Consider the following 27,716-nt stretch of genomic DNA (forward strand, 5'->3'; position numbering starts at 1 on the left):
ACATAGCCCCTTCTTCTCACCTTGATTTGTTTCATTTGGGTTTTTTTCCCCTCACCAGAACCAGAAGTGAAAGCTTTATTTTGACTACTTCCAGGTTCCTTCTGGATTATCACCAGTACAAGATATCCACTCGTTAAATTTTGTGTTTTTTTCCCCCCAGTAATCCCATTTTTTGTTCTTGTCCTCCGGGAACTGCCTCTAATAGAATCAGAGAGGAGCTTAAATCTAAAGCTGGCGACAGTGTTTGCATGCTAAACACCTTTGGCACCTACCGTGTTGGGCTGTGTCTAATCAATAAATGCATGTTGGTTTTTTTTGAAAACCAAAAAAAAAAAAGTAACACTTCCAAGTCATTCACCACTGCCAGCCCCACCCCCACCCCCACTCCAAAAAAAATCATCATTCACCCCACAAACAATCTGCAAAATAAAATTATGTATTGTGGAATTTATCTCCTGCACACCAGAAGAAAAAAAATACCACAGAGACATAACTGTTCTTATAAAGCTAATTAAAAAAATGCCCTTGCCTCAGTGACAAATAAACCACCGGAGAGATGCGCTAAGGAGGCAGAGCAGATATTTCCTGAGCGTTCCTGGATCAAATGTCTAAATTCGAATGCGCTTGTTTGCAAAATATGATTTATGGCGAGGGAGGAATGTGCACGTTTTCCAGTGTTAATTCAAGATTAGCGCTGCAGCTGCCATCCGTCTTTGAGGGACAACAGAGGAAAGTAATCAGACCGCGGTCCGTAAATCGGAACGTGCCAAACCGGTGCGGTGCGGTTGCGCAATCATCCCGTTTCAAGCAGTCACGGAGTGGCCTTGTCAAACAGACGATGAGACAAAGTGTCTGGGTGTTTGATGTTTCTAATGTGTACCGCGCTGGCAAAACCCTGTTGTTTGCATGTGAGTAGATGTGAGGGGAGCCGTTGGCCCGCGGACCTGAGCAAAGCTCTGCTGGTTTGAGAATGCCTCCCTTCAGTCGGCATCAGCGCAGATGAAAACAGACATGACTCATCAGCCACACGCCTCTTCAGATTTGTAAGTGAACTAGGCAGCATCCTAATAACTACCTATTACGGTTCTTCAGCCCGGCTCTCCACTTTCCAGGCAGTTGCACCCTCCCCATGTCCCTCGGCTGCTTTTTGCCTCATTCTGGTGCAGTTTATAGGCTATTTCATGCATTAGTCATCAAATGACACTCATATTTCTCATTAGAAATAAAGCAATAGCTCCTCATAATTAGAAACCACTTTTGTGTTACTGGTAGATACAAATGTGATCCAGGCTCAAAGACACCAGCCAAAGTCCTCAGCTTGGACGCCGTTACCTGTGCTGTGGCAGCTGTCTCCGTCTGGGTCCAGCGTCCATCCCGGGTAACAGGAGCATTTCACAGTGGTCTTGTACTGCTCACACAGCTGGCTGCACTTTAGGTGACGGCTACAGTAGTCCACCACCTCACAGGTCTTGTTGCTGGAGTCCAGGTGAAGCCCCGGGGGACAAAAACACACGACTCCCTTCCCCGGTGCCACGGTACACTGGTGACTGCAGCCGCCTCTGGCCACGAGACACAAATCTGTGAAGGGAGGCCAGAAACGTCATGAGGGGTGGTTGCGGAAACAGTGGAACACAAATGTGCCAAAACAGGATATATAGGTGCTTATTTAGCGTCACTTTACATTGTAAAGCGATACTACATGGATTGTGTCCACTATGTCACAACAATTACAACCCTCTTGGAACTATTATCTAGAGAATCCAGGTGTTCATAAAATAATTGCACCCACCAGCTTTAAAATGTTCTGACCAATTACTAAAAGACCCAGAACTGTAGGGTACGGGGCATAAATATGAGTGAACTTCATGTTGTGTGGCAGAATAAGCACTCTGGCTGGAGACATGGGGAGCGCCAGTATGATGGCAGTAATCATCGATACAGGTTAGTTCCTATATATTTAATAGGTAACTAAATTTGATCCCTGTGCCAGTGTTACGGTCTCCAGGTGAGACATCACGTCATTTTAGTAGTAGATGTCATCATGGTGATCAGTCCAGGAAAAGCACCTGGTCGGGGGACAAAATGGCTAAAATTGTTAAGACGTTGAACGACCGCAATGGTAATAGGTTCAACCAATGTAGCACTGGCCCGTACGTTAATAGAATTACATTTTCCAGAACTTTGAGGTGCAGTGGAAACAAAATCCCATAGATTCCCCAGAAAATAAGGCCCTGAAAATTTTGGAGTAAAGAGCTGCACATGGTTTTTCCAATATGCTTCCAAGCTTTCCAAAACAATAGAAAGCAACATGGGCAACAGTGACAGAGGGGATGGGGCAAAAATACATAAAAGATATAAGGTGATTTAATAAACCCAGATGAGATCCTCCTTGTGCTTGCACCAGGACTAAAGTTCTGGTCTGCATCTACACGGTATATCGACCCAAACATACCGGTACTCTCTCTCCTTTTCCCCATCGTGATTGAGCTCATCTTCACCAGGGGGCCAGGACAACACAGTGACATCTCACTTGTGAGCCTAATGGAGTATGGACTCATAGCTCCTAATGGTTGCAAATCCTGCTGAACATGTGCAGATCAGACCCTGAGGGCCTCTTTTGAAGACATAATTGTTGACGTGCAGGCAGAAGCATTCTTTCCAGCTCCGACGCCGCAGATACTCAGAGGTCCTGAAGGACTCGTGCAGGCCCGAGTAGTGATGCTCAAGAAAAATGAACCTCCGTGTTTACACTGCTTCCTTTAAGAGATTAGATGGCTGCGGCTAATCGCAGGAGATCCTTTCCTTCCCGCTGAAAGCTGTTGGACAAACACTCACGTCTGCCATTATCTGGACACCAGAATAATACCTCATATTCAATCCCTATAGCCTCTGAGAGGACACGCACCAGTTCACCGCTGGCCTTGGAGCTGCTAAATGGGGAAAGCGAGGACATAACAGGAGACCAGTGGCAGGATACTTACCAGCAAAATCTGAAACTTTGGAGGTTACATGTCCTAAAAATCTGCACTGCGATGATGTGATGAGCTTTATGTTTCAGTTTTGCTTTTAAAACGCTCCGGGTTTTAATAGTAGAAGAAGAACGTGCTTCACAAACGACGCGTTTCACTCCATGTTATGAACTGTCAGTTGCATCAACTCAACATTTCCCAGGGGTTATTATTTTTGGCACTTTCTTTCTTTTAGTTCCTTAACTTTAAAGTTCTTCTTCACCCAAAATACATCTTTAAGAATCAAACACAGGCTTGTAGTGTGGCTATAAAAAGTTCCTTTGGATGAGAAGCACTTCTGGACCATTGAATTTTGCAGTAACATTTTATATCAATATTAACAGCGTTCTCTTTCCTATAGTGTCAATTCATATTACTTTGATGCCCTAAAACCGTACCTGCCGGTCCGCCAGGCTCTTTTGAGCATTGTATTTGGCTAGAATACAATCCCAGACACTGTGATTGTGCAGCTGAACACTAAAGATGGAACACAATGTTCCACATTCCACATGTAAAACTACGGAAACTCAAATATAAAAACTGAACATATTGTGCTCGTTCAAGTCACAAGGGAGAGACTCAGATAATCTGCCCACAGACATTTGTCGACTTAAGTCTGAGTTTTTTACAAAGCAAAAGAAAAAGGAGGATAGAAAAATTCCGACAGCACTTTTAGACGTGGCCGAAGTCACACCAGAGGGGCTGATGTTGACGCTACCGCTGAACAATGATCCGTGAGCAATCTTGGAAAAAAAATAGAATAAATAAATGTTGCGTAGGTGGGCGGCAACATCACTGACGTGCGCTCTCACGTGCCGGCGAGCTGCTTTTCTAAGTGGGTCACAAAACGATGAATGGGCAAACGAGAAGCAGCCAGCGTTACCACAGATGGGTCCCTCGTCCGAGCGGTCCGCGCAGTCCACTTTGCCGTTGCAGATCTTGTCGGGGGTGAGGCACACAGAAGTGTCGTTGGCACAAGGGTACTTGGGCGGCTTGCAGACGGCAGTTTCGCAGGACTCTTCATCGGAGCGGTCCTCGCAGTCAATGTCGCCGTCGCACACCCAGCTCTTGGTGATGCACTTGCCTGTGGAGAGCGGAGCGTCGAGTCAGAGTGGCATCAAAAGAGATTTTACTTTGAAAGAAGAAAAGGTTCCCCGTCTCATGGTTACGCAGTGTTGCATTTAACTTATATGGATTTCAATGTCAATCTTGGATTTAGAAATGAAATGGTCATAATGCACCGTAACAGCGGGTAAAACTGTCAGAAAAAAAGAGTCCAGCAGCTTGTTTGAAGTGTTTGTCTAACTATAGGAGAGGCCCTAACATTGACATAAAAACATGAGGGTTTATCAGGGAGTGGGTGTCATAGAAGCACGTTTAATGGGTTTATGAAACAGGATTTCTAAAGAACTGAAGACTAAAATGCTTTTTTTACTATAGAAAAGTGCTTTCTGATTCAACTAAATACATGAAAGGGAGAGATTTCTTCTTCGTCTTTATCATTCATGCTGGTTTTAAAACCGATGCCAATCCAAGTCCAGGTCTTTTTCGTCAGCCTGTGCTGGAACCATCGAACAAAAGGATGCAGGGGAGGACCAAAGGAAGGGACTCGTGTTGGAACTGACACCAAGGGCAACGTGAGATCACTTCTTTTCCACCCAGGGTGTCATCATCCGTGTCTCCTCTTCAATCACAGCCCTGTCAAAAATCCAAGCCGGGTTCACAAGCATGTGAACTGTTAGCAGAGGGAAAAAGCAGCTGTCAGATGGTCCAGAGAAGGTTGAGAAGTTAGGGAGCGCTTGTTTATTGAAGAAAAGTTCCCCGTGGGTATTGAAGAGGCGTTTTTAAGAAGATGCGCATGGGGGTCACCACGAAGGGCCCCCCGACCGTGGCGCTGCACCTCCTACCTGTGTCCTTGCAGGTGAATTTGGCCTTGGGATCGCACATCCTTCTGGTCCCCTCACAGCCGTCCTCATCGCCACCGTCCTCGCAGTCCTTGTCCCCGTCGCATCTCCAGCGTTCCGGGATGCAGGTCCCATCCGTGACGCAGTGGAATTCCTCTTCGCTGCATTCGATCACAGATGGCAGCACTGAAACAAAGGTCGGGATTGAATTCCTCACAGCTTTACGGGTTTAGTTCCAGCACACTCGTGATGTAAAGATGTATTTAAAATAAATGAGTCTGGGATTTCGAGTAGAAATAAAACCACTAAAGACTGTGAAATGGATGAGTAATCACTGAGCAGGATTAAAATTGTAAATGTGTTTCGCATTTGTTAGGCATAAAATAATATGTGATCATACATGCTGGAAATCTGATTACTTTAAATCCTGACATCAGAGGGGAGTTTTTCTTCCCCCGTTTTATTTTTTTAATTTATTTATTTTTTTGCTCGGCAGCTGAGGCGGAGGAGCGATTCTGATTCTGATCCCTGGGGTAAGAGACGGAGCAGACACGGGGGAGTGGAGCAGCATGCAGCTCCCATCAGGAAACGGGTTGACGGATAGTCTGCACATTCTAGTGACAAGCACGCGAGACGCGAGTTTCGAGGAGCCTGCGTGAGATTTGTGTGGTAATTAGATTAAATGATTCAGCTCCTGATGCTTGCATTTCCCCAAACAGGGACGAGATAAGATTAGTCACATGTGAGCATGAAAAGGAAGTTATTAGACTCAAGCTGTTAAATTGTTTAACTATAATTACAACCCCCAAATTTAAGTCGTGATTTGAATTACAAATGCAATTATTAGCATTTTGAAGTATATATGAGATCTCCTGACAGATGCTAGCAGACAACAAAAGTGCTTTATTTGATCTCAGCAAACAGGCTGATGAATATAGAATCATGGTGACCCGATCAGACCTGCTTAAGACAGTAAAGTTTGTTCAAAGTTTTGGACCAGTTCCAACAGAACTGTCCAGTATTTGCTGCTCCGTTATTTGTCAGGAGCATCGGCTGAATGCAGATTTGCCTTTTTGTTTTCCTGCCTTGAAACGAACAATCCGAACGCGTCTCGCTGGGTTCAGGGATACTGCTCCAGTCTTTAGCGCTGCCTTTTGTTCATTTCATTTCTTTTTTTCTCACGAACGTCGGCATTGGCGGCGCGCCGATGAGCGCTCCGAGAACTAACGCAGGGCGTTCTCACATGCCGATCCGCCCCTGCAGGTGGTGTTTTCATCGCTGTAGTCCCCGCAGTCGTTGTCACCGTCGCAGGCCCAGTGGTCCGGGATGCAGCGGCCGCTGGCGCACTGGAACTGGGTGTTGGCGCAGGACCGGGCGCAGCCCACTTCGTCGCTGCCGTCCCCGCAGTCGTCATCTGTAACCACGCAGGAAGGACCGTTAAAAGCAGCAGCTTCCCTGGAGGATGCCACAAAGAGCTGAGGTTTGCAGAGCGAGGCGGGCGGAGTCACCTGAGTCGCAGCGCCACTGCGCGCTGACGCACCGGCCGCTGGAGCAGCTGAACTGCGTGAGCGGTTCACAGGTGGGGAAGGCTGAAACAGAGTGTTCCCAGCTACATGTCAGCCACAAACTCATTAAGTCGTGTAATGAATGATCAAGACACAGATGTTTCTAATTGGAAGTGCCAGATCCTCTAAAACCAATCATTTGGCAGAGTAAATACTGTTGGGGAAAATAAATAAATAAGCCAGCAGAAAATGAATTACACAGCTGAAATTCCTGAATCTGGCCTGTCTCATCCAATGATCCCTCTGTAATTGAGCTCTAATGAATTGAATCAAGAATAAATTGGAATGCCGTCGGTTTGATTCTGCCGCGTGAAATCCCGTCGGTGGACGCAAAAACGTCCCATATAAAAATGCGTTTTTCAGCCGGAATCGGACAACAAATGAAGGGAACGCGCCAGTCTTATCAAAGTTAAATTAGCGTCAACGTACAAGTTTATAGTTTAGATTCACTTTATGCCTTTCTATGGGACACTGTCTGACATTTGTGTGTGCAGTAAACAGTGTGCGGTAAACACGTGTGTAAAAGACATTTTTCAAACATCCTTCCTGGATCACCAAAGCTATATTGACTTTGCTATCAAATTAATTCTACATTGGAATTGATTTCTTGACATCTGCCGGAGCTGCCGGGAAGCGCAGGGAGCTGGAAAGGAGACGCGCTGCATCTTTCTCCAGTTTTTTCCCCGCCATCTTAGTGCAGCGTGTCACGGCCCGTGCACCGCTGGTCGGAAGTGAGAGCATCCATAAATAATGAAGGTTTCAAGTAAACAGAGCTATTAAAAAACCTATATATATATAGCAAGCAAAACAAAAAGCAGCCATTGTATAAATAATGACAGCTTCAAGTGAGCACAGACACCAACAAAAGAGAGTGTGACACCTCCTAAAGTTCCGACAAACCAGATCCAAATTAGCATCAATCTTTAAGGCGGCCACCACTGAGCTTCAGGTGTTCAAACACCAACAGCAGCTCCGGTGAAGCTAAGTGTGCCGTCAGAGCTGCACAGCGGCGTCTGCCGAGATGCGACGCCCGAGGAAGCAGAGACAACGGCGTGCGAGAGAATATGTTTTGCTGCACAGCTTGATTATGATTGAACGAAGCCAAGCATGAACTTTAATTACTGTGTACACCGGCGCTGTTTGGGACTGTGTGTTGAGGCAGCTTAGGAGGCACAAAAGGAGGCTGTGGCAGTACGGCACGGCACTGCACGGCGTTTGGAAAACATCAGTCACCCTAAGAGGCTGATTTATTACAAACAATAACCAAAGGTGAATTTGAAAGCTGCTGCTTTAACGCACGCCAGGTCACCCTGGCAAGAAACGTTCTGATGGCCTTAAACGCAGCACAGAGAAAAACAGTTAAGCCCCCAAAGTAGTCCAAAAACCCAGGCCAGCCTGGCGTGCTGTGCATTCCCCCCTCTTATTAGTGTTTCCTAAGATTAATCCAGATCAGACAAGTCAACATTCGCTGGCAGATGGAGGAAGACCTCAGAGCAACGGCTAAAGAGCAGCGAAGCTCTGAACAAAAGTACGCTGTTTACTCAGCACCACCTCTCCGTGTGCATGGCAACAGGGAGGGCATGTCTAGCTCTCAGTCCAAAAAATACCATCCATAATTCAAGACATAAAAACACTCGGCACCGCACGCAAAATGCCCTGTCAAAATAAAAGCATAAATAGTGACACAGCGCAAGACTTTGGCAGCTAATGATGAAATTTAGATTATTGAACCGTGATATTTATTAGTGCATTAAAGAGATTAGTGCTCCGTCTTAAAAGCAGGAGAATATTCTCATATCTGCATAAATCTGCACCTGGGTCACATTAACACATCAGTCACCAGCGCGTCTCAAAGGCTTCTGAAAGCCGCCGTTGCTAATGAGAACAGAGAGAACATCCAAGCTGGTGTGACTCTTCCACCCCTCCAAAGTTTCCCCACAGCCCTGCAGTAGTTGCTCGATTCTGCCGTATTTAAATCAGTGCTATTGTTGTTTGAGTTCTTTCAGGAACCACAGACATAAATGACGAAATAACAGTGACTGCTGCCTGACCGAATTCCCCCAGTGGAGGATATTAGACCGTGAGCTGACAACCTTATCAGCCCTCACAGATATTGTATATGAAAGATTGTGTTGAATTTCATTAGGGATGAAATTATTAAACAGGAGGAATCAGTGGCCGAGGATTCCTCTAAATCCTCATATTAGGATTCAATTCATTGGCTGAGCTGGCCTGAGTTGTCGACCAACAACAAACAGCGGGTGAATGAATGGATGAAGGAGTGAATGCAAATGTGAGGAGCAGCCAAGGGTGACTTACTGCAGGATATTTCATCAGACATGTCTCCACAGTCGTCCTCCCGGTCGCAGCTCCAGGCTCGGGGTATGCAGCGTCCGTTCGTGCAGGGGAACTGGTCCACCTGACAGTGCTGGGCTGGGGGGAGGGGCAGGCATGTCAGACCTGGGAGCAGCTAACATTTTTCAGCTCCTGACTAAAGCTCCCACTGATTGATCCTCTTCGAGTAAAGAAGAGGCACCGGCGAGAGTCCGAGGGGATTTGATATGCTCGCGTTCGGGACGGCTGGTACGTCACTTGACCGATGTCCCCCGGGTTCGTTGGAGGATGCGTTTGAAAAAAGAATAACATCTCCAGCGTCAGCGTGTTTGTCGGAGACAGACAATGACGTCGCTCGTCCCCTGGAGCTAAATGCATGACTTTAAGAACAGACCGAGTGACTCACACCTTCACAGAGTCGGAGTAATATTAATGAGGACAGAGACGGTAGATTAAATGGCCGGGGGGTAAAGGTCACTGATGTTCCTTCTGTGAAGACCTGTGCCTAATGGAGCCATTCAGACATTTGGTTTTAGCTTCACAGAGTCGATTGAAACACAAAGCGATGAGGGATGGTGAGCAGAGGATCAACGCGAGCGTGCCTCCTACCTGAGCAGGTGCCGTTGGCCTCGTCCTCGTTGTTCCCGCAGTCGTTTGTTCCGTCACAGAGCCATCTTTTGGGAATGCAGCGATTGTTGCTGCATTTGAAATAACCAGCGGGACACGTGTGATTGTCTGCAAATTCAAGAGTTCAAAGCGCAAAATGTGAGCCAACAACCTTCACAACAATAAATCTAAGCCAATCAGCACAACCAACAGGAGTTTCATCGTGTTTGCGTGGAAAAAACACATTTTCATTATGTTATACTGTACATGGCGCCAGGGCGTCTCCAAGGTTCTGCTATCTTTTTTATTAAAAGCTTTATTACCTCTGCTGCCAGTCTGACCTTTTCCAGCTCTTTTGCGGGAAAAAAAAAAGTTCTTATTGTGAACAACCTGTTTACAGCTTCAAAATGGAATTTTATAAAGTCCAGAGCTCGCCATATTTGTACCTACTGATAAACTAACAAGCCAAGTACGAAGCTATAAAAGAGAAAGTTGTTTTTTTAAATGTGTCCTTCATGTGAGAGCAGCAGAGTTTTCATTTGACTGTAGTTGGACTGTGAATCTGACTCAGGAGTTTAGTACAGGGGCAGAAAAGGTTAAGTCCACCCTCAAAAGCAGAACATTAACGGGATCAAGACATTCTAACTCCACTTGAGTAGCTGTTGAGACACAGAATAATATAACTAAATAGATGTTTGAACATCCTTTGTCGCCTCTGCGTGCGTCATGCCCCAGTGGAGTGGAGCCGCATTAGACTGATTGTGTTGTGTGTCTGCACGGAGCATATTGTCCCGCGTTCCCAGACTTCTTCTGTTATCCTCACAGCAGCTGTGAGTCTCCTCATCGCTGCCGTCCAGACAGTCGTCGTCTCCATCACACCTCCACAGGGCCCTGATGCAGCGTTGGTTGTGGCACTGGAACTCGTCGTTTCTGCAGGACCGCGGCTCTGAACCACCGGCAGGGGCTTCTGGAAGAGACCTCCTATGAAATAGCTGTTCCAGGGAAATGATTAGCATGACTATAACAGCAGTAAAGCTGATAATAATGTCTCCTGACCCTGCGTACGACTGCTGGGACTTAGCTTGTATTTCATAAAAGCCACTGGGATGACCCCCCCACCCATGTGTTCATTTGCTGATTTGCACATAACGTATTTATCTGTTGACTGCGCCATAGGTAAAGGGAGGGGAGGAGGGGTGCCGTGTGCAGGGGTAGGGGGATCTAAGGCCTCTCGCTGTCAGATTCCCTGTGCCCTCCTACCTGCACAGGTGACATTGTTCTTTTCCAGAACCTGGTTGTCAGCGCAGGCACACACTCTCCCTCCTGGGATGGCGAGGCAGAGGGTACCGCAGCCCCCATAATTCACGCCGCATGCGTTGTCACCTGGGGGAATACAAAAAGTAAACATGGGGCGGTGCACTTTTAAATGAGATGCGTTTTATGATCCAGGCTGGAACGGCTTTAATTTCCTCCTGCTGCTCCTCCCTCACACATCGTGTCACTGGTCCAAAGCCCGTTTATCTACTGTAACGCCATGTCAAGGCAATTATTGGGAACAGCAGAGGTTAGGGACACTTGACATGCTTTACCCCTCTTAGGGGGAGTCATTTGTCTTTCCTGAAGACAATATTCCCCCAAGGGTATTAAAAAAAAGAGGGAAAAAAGCAATGTCAACAGCAAAGTTAGGTGTCAGCCACCTTTGTTTCTTTCATTTAACACGGAGCCCAAAGAGCCCAGCCGAGCCACTGGGATACAACCTTTTGTTTTGTGAGAAAGGACTCACCAACACACAGGAGACTGGACCCTCGTCCTGTTGTGTCCACAAAAAACAGGACCAAGCAGCTCTGAGCAGGGGCCAAATATTTGATTTACATCCGAGTCCTCTTTTGCCACCATCCAAGTCAATAAAACAATTCAGTTCTCCTTCCAATTAACATGGCCTGTAATCCACTTTAGCATTAATTTGCTTGATTATTTGGCCAATCGAGTGTGACTGCGGGTGATGTGATGTGCCGTCATTGTAAAGACTATTGACATAAGTGCCGGATGAAGCTATGGCATCAGTAAAATCCTTAGTGGAACCAATCAGTGGAAAACAAAGTTATGGAAACTTTAGTTCCCTTTCTCCATTTGCTCTAAGTAGGCTTGAATAAAGGCTATTTTCATTTATAGATTGCACTAATCCTGGCAGAACACAGATAATAATGAAGCAGAGGGACAGTCAGTCAGAACAGGAGCAAGTGCTGCAGTTTGCCCGCCTCCCCTGCTGGGTTTGGGTTATTAGTCTGAATGAAAAACGGAGAGAATGTTGCTACAGTTTATTTTCTGCTGCGAGCAGCAACACATCCCCCGAGTTGTTCAATGCCTGGTCGATAGCTTTATGCGCCGAGAAAATTCTTCCCCATCAGGATTTTTCCTGTTTACGAATTTGACACATTTCTGTGTAGCTAATGTGTGTTTACCGGCCCAGAGTCCAGGTATCAACCTCTCCGCATGGTGCCATGTGTGTATGCGCATTAGATAGCAAAAACAAAGCACCCGCGGCGAGCGATGGCGCTGGTCTCCACTCTCGGCCATGTCTGACTCCACTCTGTCTTCCAGGTTTTTAACATCTTGTATCCATCATCACTTTCACAAAACTCCTCCAAATCTGCTCAACATCTCTGAATCCATATACTGGAACCCCCCACTCACATGTATTTTCCTTGTCATGATCTAATTAATTGGTTTTTATGTGTGTATAAATGATTATTAATGTATGGAATGGATTATTCTCAGGAAATCTTGATGCCCAGCGTGTTGTTGCTTCCAGCACATTTAATCAATGATGAAGGCCGAGCACATTGAGATGAGCTCACCTTGCTGACTCTGTGCATCGTAGACACGCAGGCCGAACAGCGGTGGTCTCTCGCTCCGCAGCGGGGTAACGTCGCCGGTGGACAACTCCAGCTGGAACACTGATGCGTTCATGTACTCGGTCCAGAATATATAATTACGATAATGCGAAATCCCAAATGGGTGGTTCAGTTCTTTGCCATTGTACACCACCTGTGACATGAAGAGGCATACGTGCAGTGTTGCAACCAAACGATTCAAGCTAGCAAAAGCAAGAACCATCGTGGAATATTCAGGTTGATTTCAGCCATATCACTTAAAAATGTAACTTTAACGGTAGCGACTCCTCCACGGGCTAAAAATTGGACTTAAAAAATAAGTCTTGATTTATTATTTTTTCATCCAAAGGTTATTCCATCCCTCCTTGGGTTAAACATAAGCTAGTAAATAAAACTGACTGTGCACTTATTTGCATTTCCAGTAACTTATGCAGGAAAAGATCATCTCCTCCGACTTTGTTGATGGAGGTTAAACGGGTATTTATTGAGTCCTGAGTGTCGTCATCTGCCCGTTTACTGAATCTCAGAACCTTTACTCACCATTCTACCGGTGCCATTGAGATAAATCTGCTCAATGTGGTCGTAGTAGGCGTCGCACCAGTACATGGTACTGGTGCTGTGGTCCAGCGTCAGGCCGTTGGGCCACAGCATGTTGGAGGTCACGAAGATGCGTCGGTTGGATCCGTCCATCCAGGCTTTCTCGATCCGCCCGATGCTGTCGTTGACCTCGTCCTCTTCCCAGTCTGTCCAGTACATCCAGCTGTCACAAACACAAAACTGTCATGGCCAAACAGACCTTGGCAGCATTTGCTGGATGACATCATTGCTAGCAAACTCAAGACGGAACATCACACCAGATTAGGAAACGATTTAAACCTGCTGGACAGCACGTGGAGGCGAAAACAGCCAATTCTCAGTGGTTTCGTGGGATTTGAAATGTGATTTGTTCAACTATTTGCCATGATCTCTTCTTTATTAAACGTGCCCAGGGGATGTGCTGCGTTGGAGGGTTGCTGACGGAGCCTTGTTGCTCCCGGTTTCTCATCAAAGATCGAGCCTCAACAAAGGGGGGATGAAACCGAATGTGATATGGGGGTGAATGGAGCCTTCCTCTGTCTTACAGTCATTTTGATGACCTCATGTATTATTCAATCAGCCGCACAGTCACATAAGCGCGCCGATAGCGTGCACAGATAGCGTCTGGGTTGGGTCTTGTTGGAGAAAAGGACAAATCTGAAGGCAGCAATTGGAACGAAAAGCAATAAATAGAGTTTTTAGAAAGAAAGCTTCTAAATGTGACTGTGGATGGAAGAGAGCCACAGCAGTCCTGCTCACAGCCCAAACGGAGCCGCCGCCAATATCCTGCACCAATATCCTGCACCAATATCCTGCACCAATATCCTGATCTCTGAGAAGCATCTGCATAATGATGACTTTGTTGTGGGTTTTATTGTTTAATATCGCCTCATTGCCTTATTTGAGTTCTACTTGGGTGTAAAAATCCGATGATCTTTTTGTAGAATAAAGGAACATTTAAACATTATTGAACATGCATTTATTCACTTGCGCATTGTTGTTCAATTCAAGGATTTAATTTGTCCAATTAGACACACAACACAACAAAGAACTCTGAACTTGGAATTGGTAGTCTGGAATTCTAAAATAAAAAAGTATTACGATTATATATTAAGAAAAAAGACGGCAACAAATGTCAACTAGTGCGTTGGTTCAACCCCCTTGAGATTTAAAAACTAATCTTTGACTGGGATGAATTTGGTGAGGGTTAATACGATTTAGGACTTTAAGTGTTATTAATCCCAAAGATCCGCGGGACCTTCAGGGAGTCCGGCTGTGCAGAATCTCCTCGGACACAATGCTCGCTGAGAAGGACCAAACATCTGTAACTGGCCCTTTCAAATGAACGAAGTGGTGAATGTGAATCTTTATGAGCGGTAAACAAAACCCTACTGTGCGTAGAACATGTGCTGCCAGCATTTGTTCAGCTGCTTTCTTCAAGGGGGCAGAGAAGAACCCTCCCACATTTCCACGCTGTCTTTTGAAAGCAGCACAATGGCTTCATCTGCCACAGCAGATGTCATTTAAAATATTCAGGATTAAAGTTTGAAGCAGTCTCGTACATCTACGAGACACGGCAGCGTGAAACAGGACAATATCGCTCGTCGTTTAGGCATTTCCATCATCGGCTGTCAGATGATTTGCTGTCAGGCATCTGGATCCCACAAATCTGGGCTTGAACGGCGTCTTTCAAACAGCTTCAGGGTTCACGAGTCGCAGCGCTCCTCCTTAAAATCTGACGAAATCAAAACTGTTTAAATCATCGCATCTGTGCCCGGGGCATGTTTATTTTACAAAAAGATTGAAAGTGATATTTATTTTTTGAAGGTTTTTTTTTTTTTTTTTCTTATTTAGAAAGATTTGTAACACAAACAGGTGCAAGTGGGGGCTGTCATAAAAAGTCGAATTAGCAGAATGCAAACCGACATAAATGTATTCTATTTGGGGGAAATAGGATGTGACGTGCCTTTAGAATCCATTAAGATATAGATTAAACAAAAAAAGATTCATATTAATGCAGCAACCCTTTCTTCATGCTCCCAACCAAAGTGACTTCCACCAGATGCAGGAGCTCAGCAGCTGTCCAGCTGAAATGAGCCTGTGTCAAAAAGCCCCTAAACCCCATTACGAGGTGTGAGTGGCGAGATAAGACTTCTTCCCTCTTTGACTGTCAGGGTAATTTTTCCCTTTTGCTGACCTGTTTGGAGGGTCAACCACGATGGCTCGAGGGTGCGACATGTTTCCTTCCAGCAGAGTCTTGCGCGTCTGGGAGGCTCTGTCCAGCCTGGCAATGCTAATCGTCTTCCGGTAGCCATCATTGGTCCAGTACAAATTATTCCCAATCCAGTCCACTGAGATTCCTTCAACATTGTCCAGTTCTGGAAGAGGATATATAACAATATATGCATGTAAAATCTATTCGCCTGTGAGGCAAGTGGCCCTTAAATGTGTGCAAACTCTTCAGATCCTCACACATAAGCTAACTTTAGAAGGGAATACTGCTGCACTCCTGCTCACCATCTTTGAGTATCGTCTCTCTGCCGCTTCCGTCTAATTTCTGTCGGCCGATAAGGAAACTGGTGGTGTCAGCAAAGTAAATGTGCCCCAGTTCTGCATGGTAGTCGATTGCACGAGGGTTGACCAAGTCCTCAATGGGCTCCATGTGCTCGTCGCTAGACTTTATATTCATGTCTAGACCTCTGATGATCCCAGGACGTCCCTTGCCGTAGAACAGAAAGAGGTCTTTTTTGGGCTCTGCAAAGAAAGCAAGCACATCTTTTTATACACGCTGTCAATGTAGCTCAAAGTTGATGCTTGCTGATTTCAGCAGTACAATCTCTTACTGGCCACGCTGTGGACCACAGCCGCTCAGTCACCTTAATGCAGCCAGCAATCAGTGCCAATGACTATGCTTTTCCTCTTCAATTATGCTCCAGCTGGGAAGCTGCCTACATCAGGGCAGGAAAATGCTGGGGCAATAGCAGTACTCCCCCTTAGGTGCAAACGCTGCCTCGAATTTAAAATCCTGGGCCCCAGCCTGGGAGCTGGTACGCTGGTGATGTCTTGCTATTATGCACCCAATTTACATAGAGTTTCTGCATGTCTACAAGATATCAGATTTATCTGTTCCAGGTTTGTGTGAACCGTGGGTGGCACGTCTGACTCTGGAGGTGGATTTGACGGACGGTTCAGTGCATTTGCTATCCTGATGTTCTCCTATCTATCGCTGGGATACTGAAGATGCTACGCTTTAGACCAGGTCAGAGTTATTAGCAGGATATACAAAAGTGTATTTTTTTTTTGTTTTTTTATGGTTTGTTTTCTAAAACAGCAAAGTTAACATTGCTAACTTACCTCTATGTTTGCTAAGCTTAATTAGTCCAAAAGCCACTTAATTATTCATGATTGATCGAGTCATCAGCGGGTGAATCATTTTGAAGGCAGGAGTATAGAGGACCCCCGTATGTGTCCTGTCCTCCTGGATATACACAGTTAGCAATGCCGACTCTCTCCTGAAGGTTCTTCCACTGTGCACAGACTGTAAGCTAATGATTCCTTATTGCTCATTAAGACAAACAGCACAGTTATCCCTTGTAAAGTGGATTTGGACCCTTCTGGAATTTGGGATGAGCCGCACATAAGTGTATGTTAAGGCCTACGACGTCTGAAAGACAAACAGAATCTGCAGGAATCGGAGGCAGCTCCTCAGCGGCCCAAACAGCCACTCGCGGGGCTGTGTGTGCTTGAACCCTTTGGGATCGTCTTGTGATGAATGCAGAAATGAAGGAGGCCTTCCAGTGAGAAAACAGACCCTTTTCCAGCCTCAGCCTCTACCCAAGAGACCGAGATGCTGCGGGTGAGACCACACAAGGCTGACTTCAATTTATCATTTTGTAAGGGAGAAACCAACTACCCAGGAGACAATTAAGCATTGCAAGAGACCCAGATATCAAACCCCACGGTGACTGCTGGATGAAGAAGCACTACCATTTAGCTCCAAATCTCATTATGCTTAGGGAGAGGGAACGCACAAGCGGAGGAGAGAGATAGCTGGTGTCATCAGAACATCTATGAGGGGCGAATAAATCAAACATGTCATACTAAGACTCCCAATGCTTCACTACACCGATCGAAAAGTGGCGGGCCCCCTGATTGTGTCATCAATTTGATCTTCTGCTTTTATTGTCAGCCACACAATGTCCAGCGATTGATCAGGCCGGCCAACAAATGGAGACAAACTTAAAACCTTATTATGGAAATAATCAATCAGGCTGGCAAAGGTTGAAAGTGATCACGTTCAAATGGGACTACGTCCAGCGGTGCTCTTCTTCATCACTGTCACCCTTCTGCTGAGGGGCGGGCGGCACCGGCGGAGCGCCGATCTCTCACGTAACCTCTCCTGGCTCGTGTCAGCGGAGTAAGAGCAGCATTACAGGACGTCCTTTCAGGTCCGAGTCAGGATTCATTTCCATTTGTTAAAATCAGGCATTGTTACTGCCCCAGTCAAACCACAATACATTAGGGACACTTAATCAACGGGAGGCAGTTACTGACTTTTGCATGACTGTCCATCAGGGCCCAGGCTGTATCCAGTAGGACACCGGCAGGTTCTGGACTTGTAGCTGCCGCTCAGGAGGCAAATGTGTGAACATCCGCCCGGCTTTCCACGGGAATCTGTGTCGCAGGCGTGACTCCTAACTGTGGGAGAGGACAAACACAAGCGTCTAAAATAAACTGAAGCTTGTGAGACGTGAAAGCGGGATGACTCCGGTTCACGTGCGCGCTAACTCGCATACGTGGGAAAGTCTCGATTTACCTTTTGGCTGACTGAGTTTGTGGTAAACACGCAGTTGTTTGGAATTCCCGAGGGTAGCGAGCATCTCGCTCTCTGCTGTGATGTTGAACCTGTGGATCCGTATCAGCTCCACAGAGGAACTCCCTTTGGAAGGGTCAGAGCGGGTAGCATAGAGGTGGTCCTCGAACACCGACAGCGCGTAGACGTACGACACCTGCGAACCAAAACAAAACAGCGCGTCATCCACAAAGAGAGAGATAAATCAGATGCCGAGCATGAAAATAACGACAGGACACGAATTACAGAGGACTTTTAAATGTAAATATTCAGCGAGCACCAGTACAGGAGGACCTGAGAGCAAAAGCGGCACCTGGAGAGGCAACACTCCAGCCTACGTTACTTTAAATAGAAAGCTTTTACTCTTAAAAAATGACAGAAAACGCCATGGCAACATGAATAAGCAATCTCTAGAAGCAAACTCTAAAATCAAGGGGAGCAAAAATGATGCAACACATAACCAACCACTCGCCAGTCTCTCAAAAGGAAAATGGCTGGTTATGTTTTCCTTTGAAAAGATAACCTATTCCTTCCTCAGTCCCTTCACCCACCTGTGGAAACCTTGCTACAAAATGAGACAAACAGTCCCAACATGAGACTGTCCAGCTGGTAGGAGTGTGAATCACGCCGTTATTATTTATTTACAAAAGGATACAGGAGGAAGGTTGCAGGACAGGGTCCTTTAATAGGGTCAAACACTCATAATCTGTGATGAAAGGGCCTGAAAATGGACTACAAGTGGAGAGAAAAAAGGATTCCAAACAGTTTTAGACGACTGCTCCACCTGGCATCAATTCCTTTCATTTTAATGAACCATCCAGTTCCAGTTCAAAAGACTTTTTATATGGAAATGAAGAATGAGGAGTGCACTATAACAACAAGCAGAGGATATCCCACCTGTCTGGCACTGATAAGGTACGGTGCCCTAAATGAGAAAATGAATGAAGAAAACCCATCCATGTAATAACCCTCTCCAATGAGTAGGGAGAAAGCGCTTGTGACGCGCGACCCCCGGATGACAGGAAGCGGCGCTCACGACCAGACGGGACACTCACTTTGCTCCCGTGGACGATGCTGTGCCTGTTCTTCCCATCGTAATCCACAACATCGATGTAATCCAGGTAGGCGTCTGCCCAGTACACCAGCTTCCTGACTACGTCCAGCGCCACGGCGGTGGGCAGCTCGATCCTGTAATCCACCAGCTGTGTCCGGTTGGTGCCATCCATGTTGCAACGCGCCACCTTGGCCACATTCCCATAATCAGTGAAAAACAACATTCTGTGGAGGGTTGGAGAGTTCAGTGATCTACTTTGTTGGTGAAAGGACTTGAATTCTCTACTATAAACGGCACAACACAGCGGTACAAACATTTTCTTCTCATATTTACAGCGGAGGAGATAAAAGTCATTTACGGGGTTTCAAACATCAACGTTTGGGAATCCTGTGGCTTAAACAAGGTCGCGTGCTGATGGCTGAAGTAAACAGTTCGGCTCTGATGCAAAGAGCCTCCTAACACATGCTGAGGTTCAGCAGCAGGGGAGTGGAGGAGAAGTCACATTATCATTATTATTAGTATTATTTGATTTTTACAAGGTGTGTTCAGTCCCATTTTTGATGCCGTCCCTGACTTGGCGTGCGACTGCGTCTGAAAATAACCAAGGCCTTAATAAAGGTGTGCTTTAAAGTCTAAGATCAGGCTGCATCTATCAACAGCTGTTGCCGCGGGTGATTTTCTTCTTTGTTTCTTCCTCAATTTTCAACCTAGTAAATTCTAAATAACCTCACAATTTGTCGACACGTTGGATGTCACCACTCATTGGATGTCAGCACGTTTTATTGCAGGCTTCATCAATCAGGGCGGCTGGATTGCACCAAAGCTCCACCATGTTTGTGAGCGGGTAAAACTGATTCCTCACATTTAAATAAAAGTCTGTGCAGGCGATGAGGCAGAGCTGCATGATGTGCTCACTTTTATTTGTTTCACTGCAAAAATAACCTTTTTTTTTAAAAGCCCCTGTGAAATCAGGCTTCAAGGCTGCAACAATCCCAGTGAAATCTGCACAAGTGATTGGACCGGGGAAGGTTTGGCTGATGTTTTTCAGAACCCCAGATATTTTGGGCTCTTGCTGCAACTCAGAGTTGTCTTAAAAAACAAACTCCCAAACAAATATGAATCAAACACAACATATTACAAAATAAAACTATGATCACAGAAGATACTCTGGGCACTAAAATCCATTCCACTTTTGCCATCTCTGATATAAAAAACAAAACAACAACTTTATGACCTCAAGGCAAACCCAATGAAAGCAATGTTTCCAATTTCATTGCAGCCAATCTCAGGGAAATTTAGAAGCTGCAGCAGAGGACCAAAGTAGACATGAAATGACAGGGATTGTGTGATGCACAGCGGCCGCACCATTTGGTACCTCACAGCACATCAGCGGAGGGTGAAAATCAATTCTAAGAGACGCGGGGAACCAACATGATTTACGCTGAGGAAACAGGTGCAACATTTAAAACTGGGTCTTAAAGTAGTGAGTGAATCAGCCCAACGGTGGTGAATGTTACTTGAGGTTCTGAAAACACTCCGGTTTGCACACGCTGTAATTAACAGGGAGGGGTTGCCTTCCTGTCTCGCTGTGGCTCTGTGAGAACGGAGCTCCAACAGCCTCCGCTGATAACAAGCTGCAGCAGGAGAGCGGCGGGAAGCCGACTTAATCTGCACGAGTCAAGCCGAGGGAGCGATGGGCTGCCCTTTGAACCCGGAGCCGACTGTGTCGGAAAACTGTCGGCATCAGCAAGAACCCAACCTCCCCAAACAGGTGCGCCTTCGGGTGGTAGAAAAATGATCCTCTCGGATTAGGACGGTGCTGACGCCGTGCATTCAGTACCAGAGATGAATCACCAGAGATGAATCAGGGATGTAGAGGAACCTAAATGTTCAGGATAATTCTTCCAAGGACACTTTATCAAGGAGAAATCAGTTGGGATGGAACTGGTTAAGTCCGTTTGACCGTGATGTATCACACAGTGGCTGCCAGCGCTCCACGGGTCAAATGCGGAGGTCAGCGTCCGCCGCCTGATTTGTGATCAATACGCTACATCTCTCATCTCCTTCAGCCTTTGCAACAATGGTTGGTCCACAGTTGGTGGCACCTCTTGAAGTCTTGGAGCATCAACCATGAAAGTGTGGTGGGCCAGTGCCTCAAGAAGGGGTCAAGCCTTTGGGGGCATCAGAGCGGGGCAGGTTATCAGCTCTGAGCATCACCTTCACCTGAGCCTCTCATCAGGCTTTTGAAGTGAAGACCTTTCACCTCGTATCTGAAAGGTTTTTTCACTTCAAAGAAGTGGAGATTCAGGTAAAGGTGATCGTGAGAACTGATGACTCCGTCCCCCCCCCCCCACCACCCCCGCCTGCCAGAGCTGCCAGTGTCCGTTCTCAGTCATTTGGCTCATACTGGTCCGAAGTGCTTACACGCTTACAATATAAGTCTTTAGAAAGCTAAAAGAACCTTGGTTGGCTTTGCATCAAGCACTTAAACCTACTCAGTAATCCTCACACAGTCCTTTCTCTCAACTTTAGATTTTTTTCTCTCACCGCTCTGGGGAGCGACAGGACGCTCCGGCTCCTTTCTATGGAAAAATCTCACTCTGTATCTGAGCGAGTAGGTGCAGGAGAAGCCTGGGGAAACGTAATGTGCTATCAATCAAAGTTGTAGTTTATATATCGGTGGAAAATCAGCTTTTCAGTGGAAGACTAGGTTTTAGATATGCATGTGCGTGTGTGTGTGTGTGTGTGTGTAGGGTGGGGGAGGTATTTTATACACATGCACACACGAAAAAATTGGGTAAGGTAGAGTCTCCAATTAGCCTGGTGTGCACATTTTGGTCTGTAAATAACCACAGAGGCAAGGGGGAGAATACATAAAATATAGAAGTTCATTAAAATAAAAACACGCGAAGCCCAGCGGAGGTCTGCTGCTAAACACCTCCTTAAACCTTAGCACCAACTTAAACTAATTACATTCATGGTTTACATTAGAAGCAACGGTAAAATGTAGTTGGAAAAAGAATTTAGAGGAGGAACAATGAGGCTCAAAGTAATATTAAAAAGGAAGCTTGCGATCACTTTCGTGTTGAATTAATTAGGACATTTCTGCTACACCTAAAACTGCTAAAACTGGGAATTTCTACCATTTTGTGCCCACATCAACATCAAGCATATGTATTTAGTTTTTAATTTAGTGATGTATTTCCCATTGTGGTGACTGTCAAGCAAAGGCTGCAAATGCTTCCATTTTCACTGCTGCGGCTCCACATTCTCTCAGCTCCCAGGGAGCCAGAAAGAAGTGTGTAATGAAAAGTCCTGCAGGGTCGTTTTCCACTGAGGGATATGGGGAGAAATCAGTGAATGCAAATGAATGGTTTGACTATAGAAGCTGTCTGGAGCGTCACTATTCACCAAATTACACAGCTCAGAAAGAAAAGAGCTGAAGGCCAGATGATCATTTAAATCCCTTCACTGTGGCGCTCCTACATTTCACCAGACAAGTTATGAATTTCAAAGATTTTATATTGCACAAGCGGCGGAACACTCACCCCATGAGGGGATCCAGAGCTATTCCTTTAGGATTCTGCAGGTCTAAGTGCAGAACAGTAACACACGTGTCCCCTGCCTGGTTGCAGGCGAATATTTTGTCGGTGACGCGATCAATGAAATAGCGGTTCCCTGTCAACCAGTCGATCGCCATATTGTCCACATCTGCAAAATGCAAACAGAGGTTAAATTTAGTATAAACAAATCTATATAAAGCGTCGCATCATCCATGAATGAAGAAAAGAGGGATCAGAACGAGCAGCAAATTATGAGCAACTGTTCCCACAATGCAACAGGGGTTTATTTATCCTGCAGGATAACATTTTAAACATTGCCGCATGTTTAAAATGCCTTCGCAATCTAATCTATATGCAGGTAGAATACAGTAGGCGATGCTTAAATCACAAATCCATTTATACGGTTTCAGTTTAGGACCATTGCTTGCCAGAATTAATGTTTTCTTTTGGAGAAACAGCATCCCAATGACAAATGCATGCTGGAAATGTTCCGCGTGTAGCGGCGAATATGTTTGAAAAGGCAAGATATACTGTTAGATCAAGTCAAACGAATGAAGTGCGCTTTGGGAGAGAGGGAAGCTGGTGAAATGTGCTGGTTTTAAGGCAATGTGAGCGGCAAGAGTGCTGAATCTGAGGAAATGGAGGGATGAGAGAAAAATCTCACAGGTAAGCTGTGAAAGGAAGATGCGAGAATTAGAAAAGCTGCGGCGTGTGTGTATTTATGTGTGTGTGTGTGTGTGTGTGAAAGAGAGAGAGAGAGAGAGAGAGAGAGAGAGAGGGAGAGAGAGGGAGATCTGGGTATTGAAGGCGACAGTGTTTATCATTACAGACCAGCTTTGCCTTCAGTATCAAAGACAACGTATATGAGACAAATTAGGTGTGATTGGCTAAAACATACATTGCAGACTTTGTTGAGTTCTGATTTCATGTTCCTTCGTGAAGCCACGCAAGTTCCTCATTTCAGCGCAGTACAGTTGCCCAGAGGACTTTGTAGACAGGACCCAGCACACACTCCCCTGGTTGTGTTGGAAATCCAATGTCAGGCTTCCATTTACACTCAGAGACCTCAGGGGCTGAAGGCCTGTTCCATTAAGATTTGTGATAACAATGCGGTCCGAACCTCCAATGAGGAGCACTGGACGGCTGTCGCCAGGATCTGGAGAAGAGAAACAGGAGTGTGTGTGTCAAGATGATCACCGCTGGAGGTGCCAGACAGAACAAAACCACAAAAAACAACCTTGAGAATAAAAGGAAAGTGGAAAGAAAAATGCTAATGCTAGTGATATGGAGAATCATTGAGTTTAAATTGGATGGGGGGGGGCAGGACCTCAGTGCTGCCCAGTCGGTGGCTGTAAAACTGAAATGAGCCACTTTGTGGTCTGGACTGATCGTGCACTTTCCCTGATGTCAGGTTCACCCCCATTGCAGAGCACACATTTATCCCATTCATCCACAAAAGTTCAGGCCAGCGCAATAAATCAGAAAGTCTGGCTACAAAACTGCTTCCACACCCGTAGCAGCAGATGAAGTTTTGACTCGGCTGAAGATGACGGCTCCAACTCTAAATCGTGTTAGCTCATCTAACTTTAAAGAAAGGAATCTCTCTCTTCCCACATCCTGGCAGCTGCTCTTAGCTTGTCGATGAGTTGGGGCCTTGATAGAAGGCGTCATCGTGAAACCAAAAGTAACTAGCAGATATGTACAAGCATTAGCGTCACAAACCAAAACTCCCAATTATTCTCCTGACCTGATTCAGTTAAGTGCATTTACTAGAAGGCGGGAAAATCACAGGGCTGTTGCAGACTTCAATTAGGGCGAAAATACATACATTACACCCTCCACTGCAGTCTGAGCCAAACGAAACAGACATTAAATCAAGATCAAACCAAGCAAAAGAACATTTGTGGTGCTGATTGTTAGCTTCACTCCAACACTCCAACATGATACGTTTTTCATTCCCTTTTGCAACTCATCTTTCGGTTGCGGGGAGCTCTTTCCTAAATTTATATTCATGAGATTTTACAACTAATGGTAACCCCGTCGTTATCCCTGTACCTCTATCGCGCTCTGCTAAATTAATATTAATGCATGTGAGCATTGGGTTCAGTTAAGTTTATGGGTAATCATATTCAGTTTATTCCTGGTAGGACACCAGTCACATTGATTAAAAGCTGCGACGGTGTTTTTCCTCCCCAGCTAGGTGTGCTGGGCCTCCAGCTACTTCCAACCCATATATGCCTTATATGGCATATATGGCAGGAAATAAACTGGGGAAAAAAACAACACTTTAGTTTATGGTTCAATACAAAAATACCACCCAAGGTCAAGCTTGTTTACTCGCTGGCCCACCAGAACACCACGGCTCTGGCTGGCTCACTCATAAATACCCCCCCCCCCCCCATTTTCTTTTTCTTTTTACTCGCCAGGTCAGATTTGTTACCGGAAACCAGCGTCGACATAAATCAGCGTGACACAGTGCATTGTCTGTGCGCAAAATACCTCAGACTGCTCCCACTTAAAATCACATGCTCATTAATTTTATCATTATCCCGACCTGACCACAGCTACCCGCTCCCGTGTGGGTGATAGATGTGGTCAACGCTAAACCACATTAATCTTGCTCTATAAAGCCAGTGAACACAAACGGGATGATAGCCATAATTCCACGCCGATTGAGCAAGAAACAGCCCTGTTTATTATTAGAACTCCAATTTCCATGCGATGCAGTTGATGGCGTTTCCAGCGCGAGCGGTCCCGCTCACCTTGTCTGGCTCGGCAGGATATCCTGTCAGGCTGCAGGACGTATCCTTCCGTGCAGCTGCAGCTGTATGACCCGTAGGTGTTCCTGCAGGTTTGGCTGCACGCACCATACGTGGCGCATTCATCATGATCTTGTGGTAAAGGGAAGAGAGCCATTTGTAACAAATTAGGTGTGTTCAAACATGACCCAAATACATAAAGTATACTTAATGTGGCCTCACTCTGGCACCTCATGCATAATTACTTTTAGAACCAAAGATCCTCTTTTTTTTTATTTCCCTTCAGCTGCATTATTCTGAAAGGCTCCGACAAAAAAAAGGATAAATCTTTCATTGTTGCTCATCTGGAACATATCTGGCATCATGTGGGGGCGTTGCAGGCCAAAAAAAGCACATTATGAAGTAACATTAGGGCGACTTTGTTCAGTTCTGTTTTCTGATTCAATAGAAAATTAAATAAAATACCGTAGGATTGTTTTCATTTGATCTTGAATTTTCTCTTTTTTTTTACCTTTAAAAATAAAGACTGTTTAATCTTCCCCCTGATTGACTCTTGACTTTAAAAGTAGATTTTCTTTTTTTTATTATTCTGTCCCCTCTGTGATTGACAACACTGGTTAAATATGCAAATAAGACATTTCCAGCACTTAAGGTCATCAGGAGGTTTTGCATATAGAAGAAACTCTGTTTTTTTTTTTTGGTGGGGGGGGGGGGTAATTCAATGTAGTCAGGTTGTGCCTGCAGACAGATGGTTCAGAGAGCATCTCCTGTTCTCCTGTTCATTCCTGTGAGGGAAGTTTGGCCGAGGGCAAAGGGAGACGGGTTCTGCACCAGATCAGGCACACTGCCCCCCCCCGGTGCAGCTGAATCCTACCTCTGCAGCTCGTTCCATCCTCCCCGACCTCAAAGCCGTCGGCACAGAAACAGAAGGTGCCATTTCTTGTCATGACGCACCCGTAGCGGCACCGGAGCTCGTGGCAGGCTGACAGGAGCTCTGCAGGGGGGAGCAGCAGAGACAAGGTGAGAATTAGTGGATGGAGGAAAGAGGATTAGAAAGGCGGAGATGGAAATGACTTTTTCTGGAGGTGTTTGACCTGCTGTGTCACGGAAACATTACGTAGGCGGCAACACAGTGGTTGAAAATTCCATAAACTCACCTAAAATTAAGCTCTCCAGGAAGCATAATTGTGTTTAAACATTCAACTCGGAACTCAAAAGTAACACGACTGCTAATGTCTCAGTCAGATCCATTTATCAAAATGATACGGAAGCAAGTGAAGAGAAACAGCAGCATTAAAATACAGGTTTTTTTGCACACAACTAGCGTAAGACCAATCAGGGTCAAGCACGGACTCCAACGTACCGACATGGATGCTTGAATATGCTGTAAAATGCTGTGACAGTCAGCACACAAAAATAAAGGACTGAACTAGCAAATGGCCGACAGCCTTTGGTCTTCCACGATGAAGGGAAGTCGGTTTATCCATCGTCAGCGTTGGTTAACAATCAGGAGCTCAATAAACTCCTGCAAACTAACAGCTTTAATTTGCTGTGTGCGCGTTCTTCAGGTCTAACGAGCTCCGGCAATTCTATTTTTGAGAATAATGTCACCCTCGCACAGCCAGAGGTTAAGCCACATAGCCAGCAGCTTCAGTAAAACATGTCTGAATGAATAAATATGCAACGGTCCCCGAGTAAAGCTCCGCCTCTGAGGGGGAAAACACGTGTGTAAACGCACACGCTGCTTTTTAGAGCAAAGCAAAGAGATTAACGATGGTCACAGGAGGCTTCAAAGCACCGGAAATTAGCATCTGCAGCACAAAAGGTACGTAAAGCTGTCGTGGATAGAAAGTTTTAAAGCGTTATCAAAATATCCAGTCGCTACATTTGAGACTGGAATACTTTTATAGAAGGTTTTAACTTTTAGGCTCTGATGTAGTTCCTGTTTGCTCATTGCTAATTTTGAAAGTATCAAGTTAGCATTTGATGTTTGTGTAGCAAGTCGGCGTGATGTTTTCTTCATTAATGTATAGTTTGAGTCATTATTATATGGTTATATATGAAAGTTACAGCTTCAAAGTGCAATAATTTAAACACAAAAATGACGACGCATGGACACACACACTCAGATTGATGCTAAATATTCCAAACTTTTACATTTCACATGGCTTAATAATGTAAAAAAGACACTGTAGCTTCTGATTAAATACATTATTTTGGAATAAAACACATTTCCTGTCAGCAGTGCCATTAAACACATTCTTTTAGTGGAAATGTTTCCACCTTGTTCTCGTTGGGTTTCTTTTTGCCGACTCGGCCCTTCTGCGTGTGCTTCCTCCACAACCGCGCTGAAGTCGTGTCATGGTTGAAAGCCTCCAAATCCAAACACTCTCCTGTCGCAGCAAACCACAGACTCGCACAGACACTTTAGCCATCATGGTATTCTGGCGGCCACATGCTTCACTGAGCCTGTCGCTGCATTCCAGATTTCGATATTCCACTTTGCCTACTCACCAATGTGGGATCTGTACAGTAATTTGCGTTGCTAACTAGCTTGGCATTTGAATGACTTCATCCTATAATCTACTGTATATAAAATGA

The 27,716-nt window shown here is 45.5% G+C and overlaps 1 protein-coding gene across 1 annotated transcript in view; it reads right to left on the reverse strand.

Annotated features, from left to right (window-relative positions):
- The window catches only part of lrp1bb (low density lipoprotein receptor-related protein 1Bb), a 176,482-nt gene that overhangs the window by 66,245 nt on the left and 82,521 nt on the right, over window positions 1-27,716 (reverse strand). The window contains 20 exon segments of the mRNA XM_029843977.1: window positions 1,333-1,578; window positions 3,892-4,092; window positions 4,916-5,098; window positions 6,156-6,326; window positions 6,421-6,501; window positions 8,797-8,910; window positions 9,421-9,546; window positions 10,241-10,384; window positions 10,678-10,800; window positions 12,276-12,465; window positions 12,852-13,071; window positions 15,085-15,265; window positions 15,405-15,641; window positions 17,442-17,585; window positions 17,704-17,896; window positions 18,795-19,017; window positions 22,342-22,504; window positions 23,255-23,512; window positions 25,119-25,247; window positions 25,990-26,109. Of these exon segments, the coding sequence (XP_029699837.1) occupies window positions 1,333-1,578; window positions 3,892-4,092; window positions 4,916-5,098; window positions 6,156-6,326; window positions 6,421-6,501; window positions 8,797-8,910; window positions 9,421-9,546; window positions 10,241-10,384; window positions 10,678-10,800; window positions 12,276-12,465; window positions 12,852-13,071; window positions 15,085-15,265; window positions 15,405-15,641; window positions 17,442-17,585; window positions 17,704-17,896; window positions 18,795-19,017; window positions 22,342-22,504; window positions 23,255-23,512; window positions 25,119-25,247; window positions 25,990-26,109 (3,447 nt within the window).

This window comes from Takifugu rubripes, chromosome 1 (assembly GCF_901000725.2).
Source record: "Takifugu rubripes chromosome 1, fTakRub1.2, whole genome shotgun sequence".
Classification (NCBI taxonomy): domain Eukaryota; kingdom Metazoa; phylum Chordata; class Actinopteri; order Tetraodontiformes; family Tetraodontidae; genus Takifugu; species Takifugu rubripes.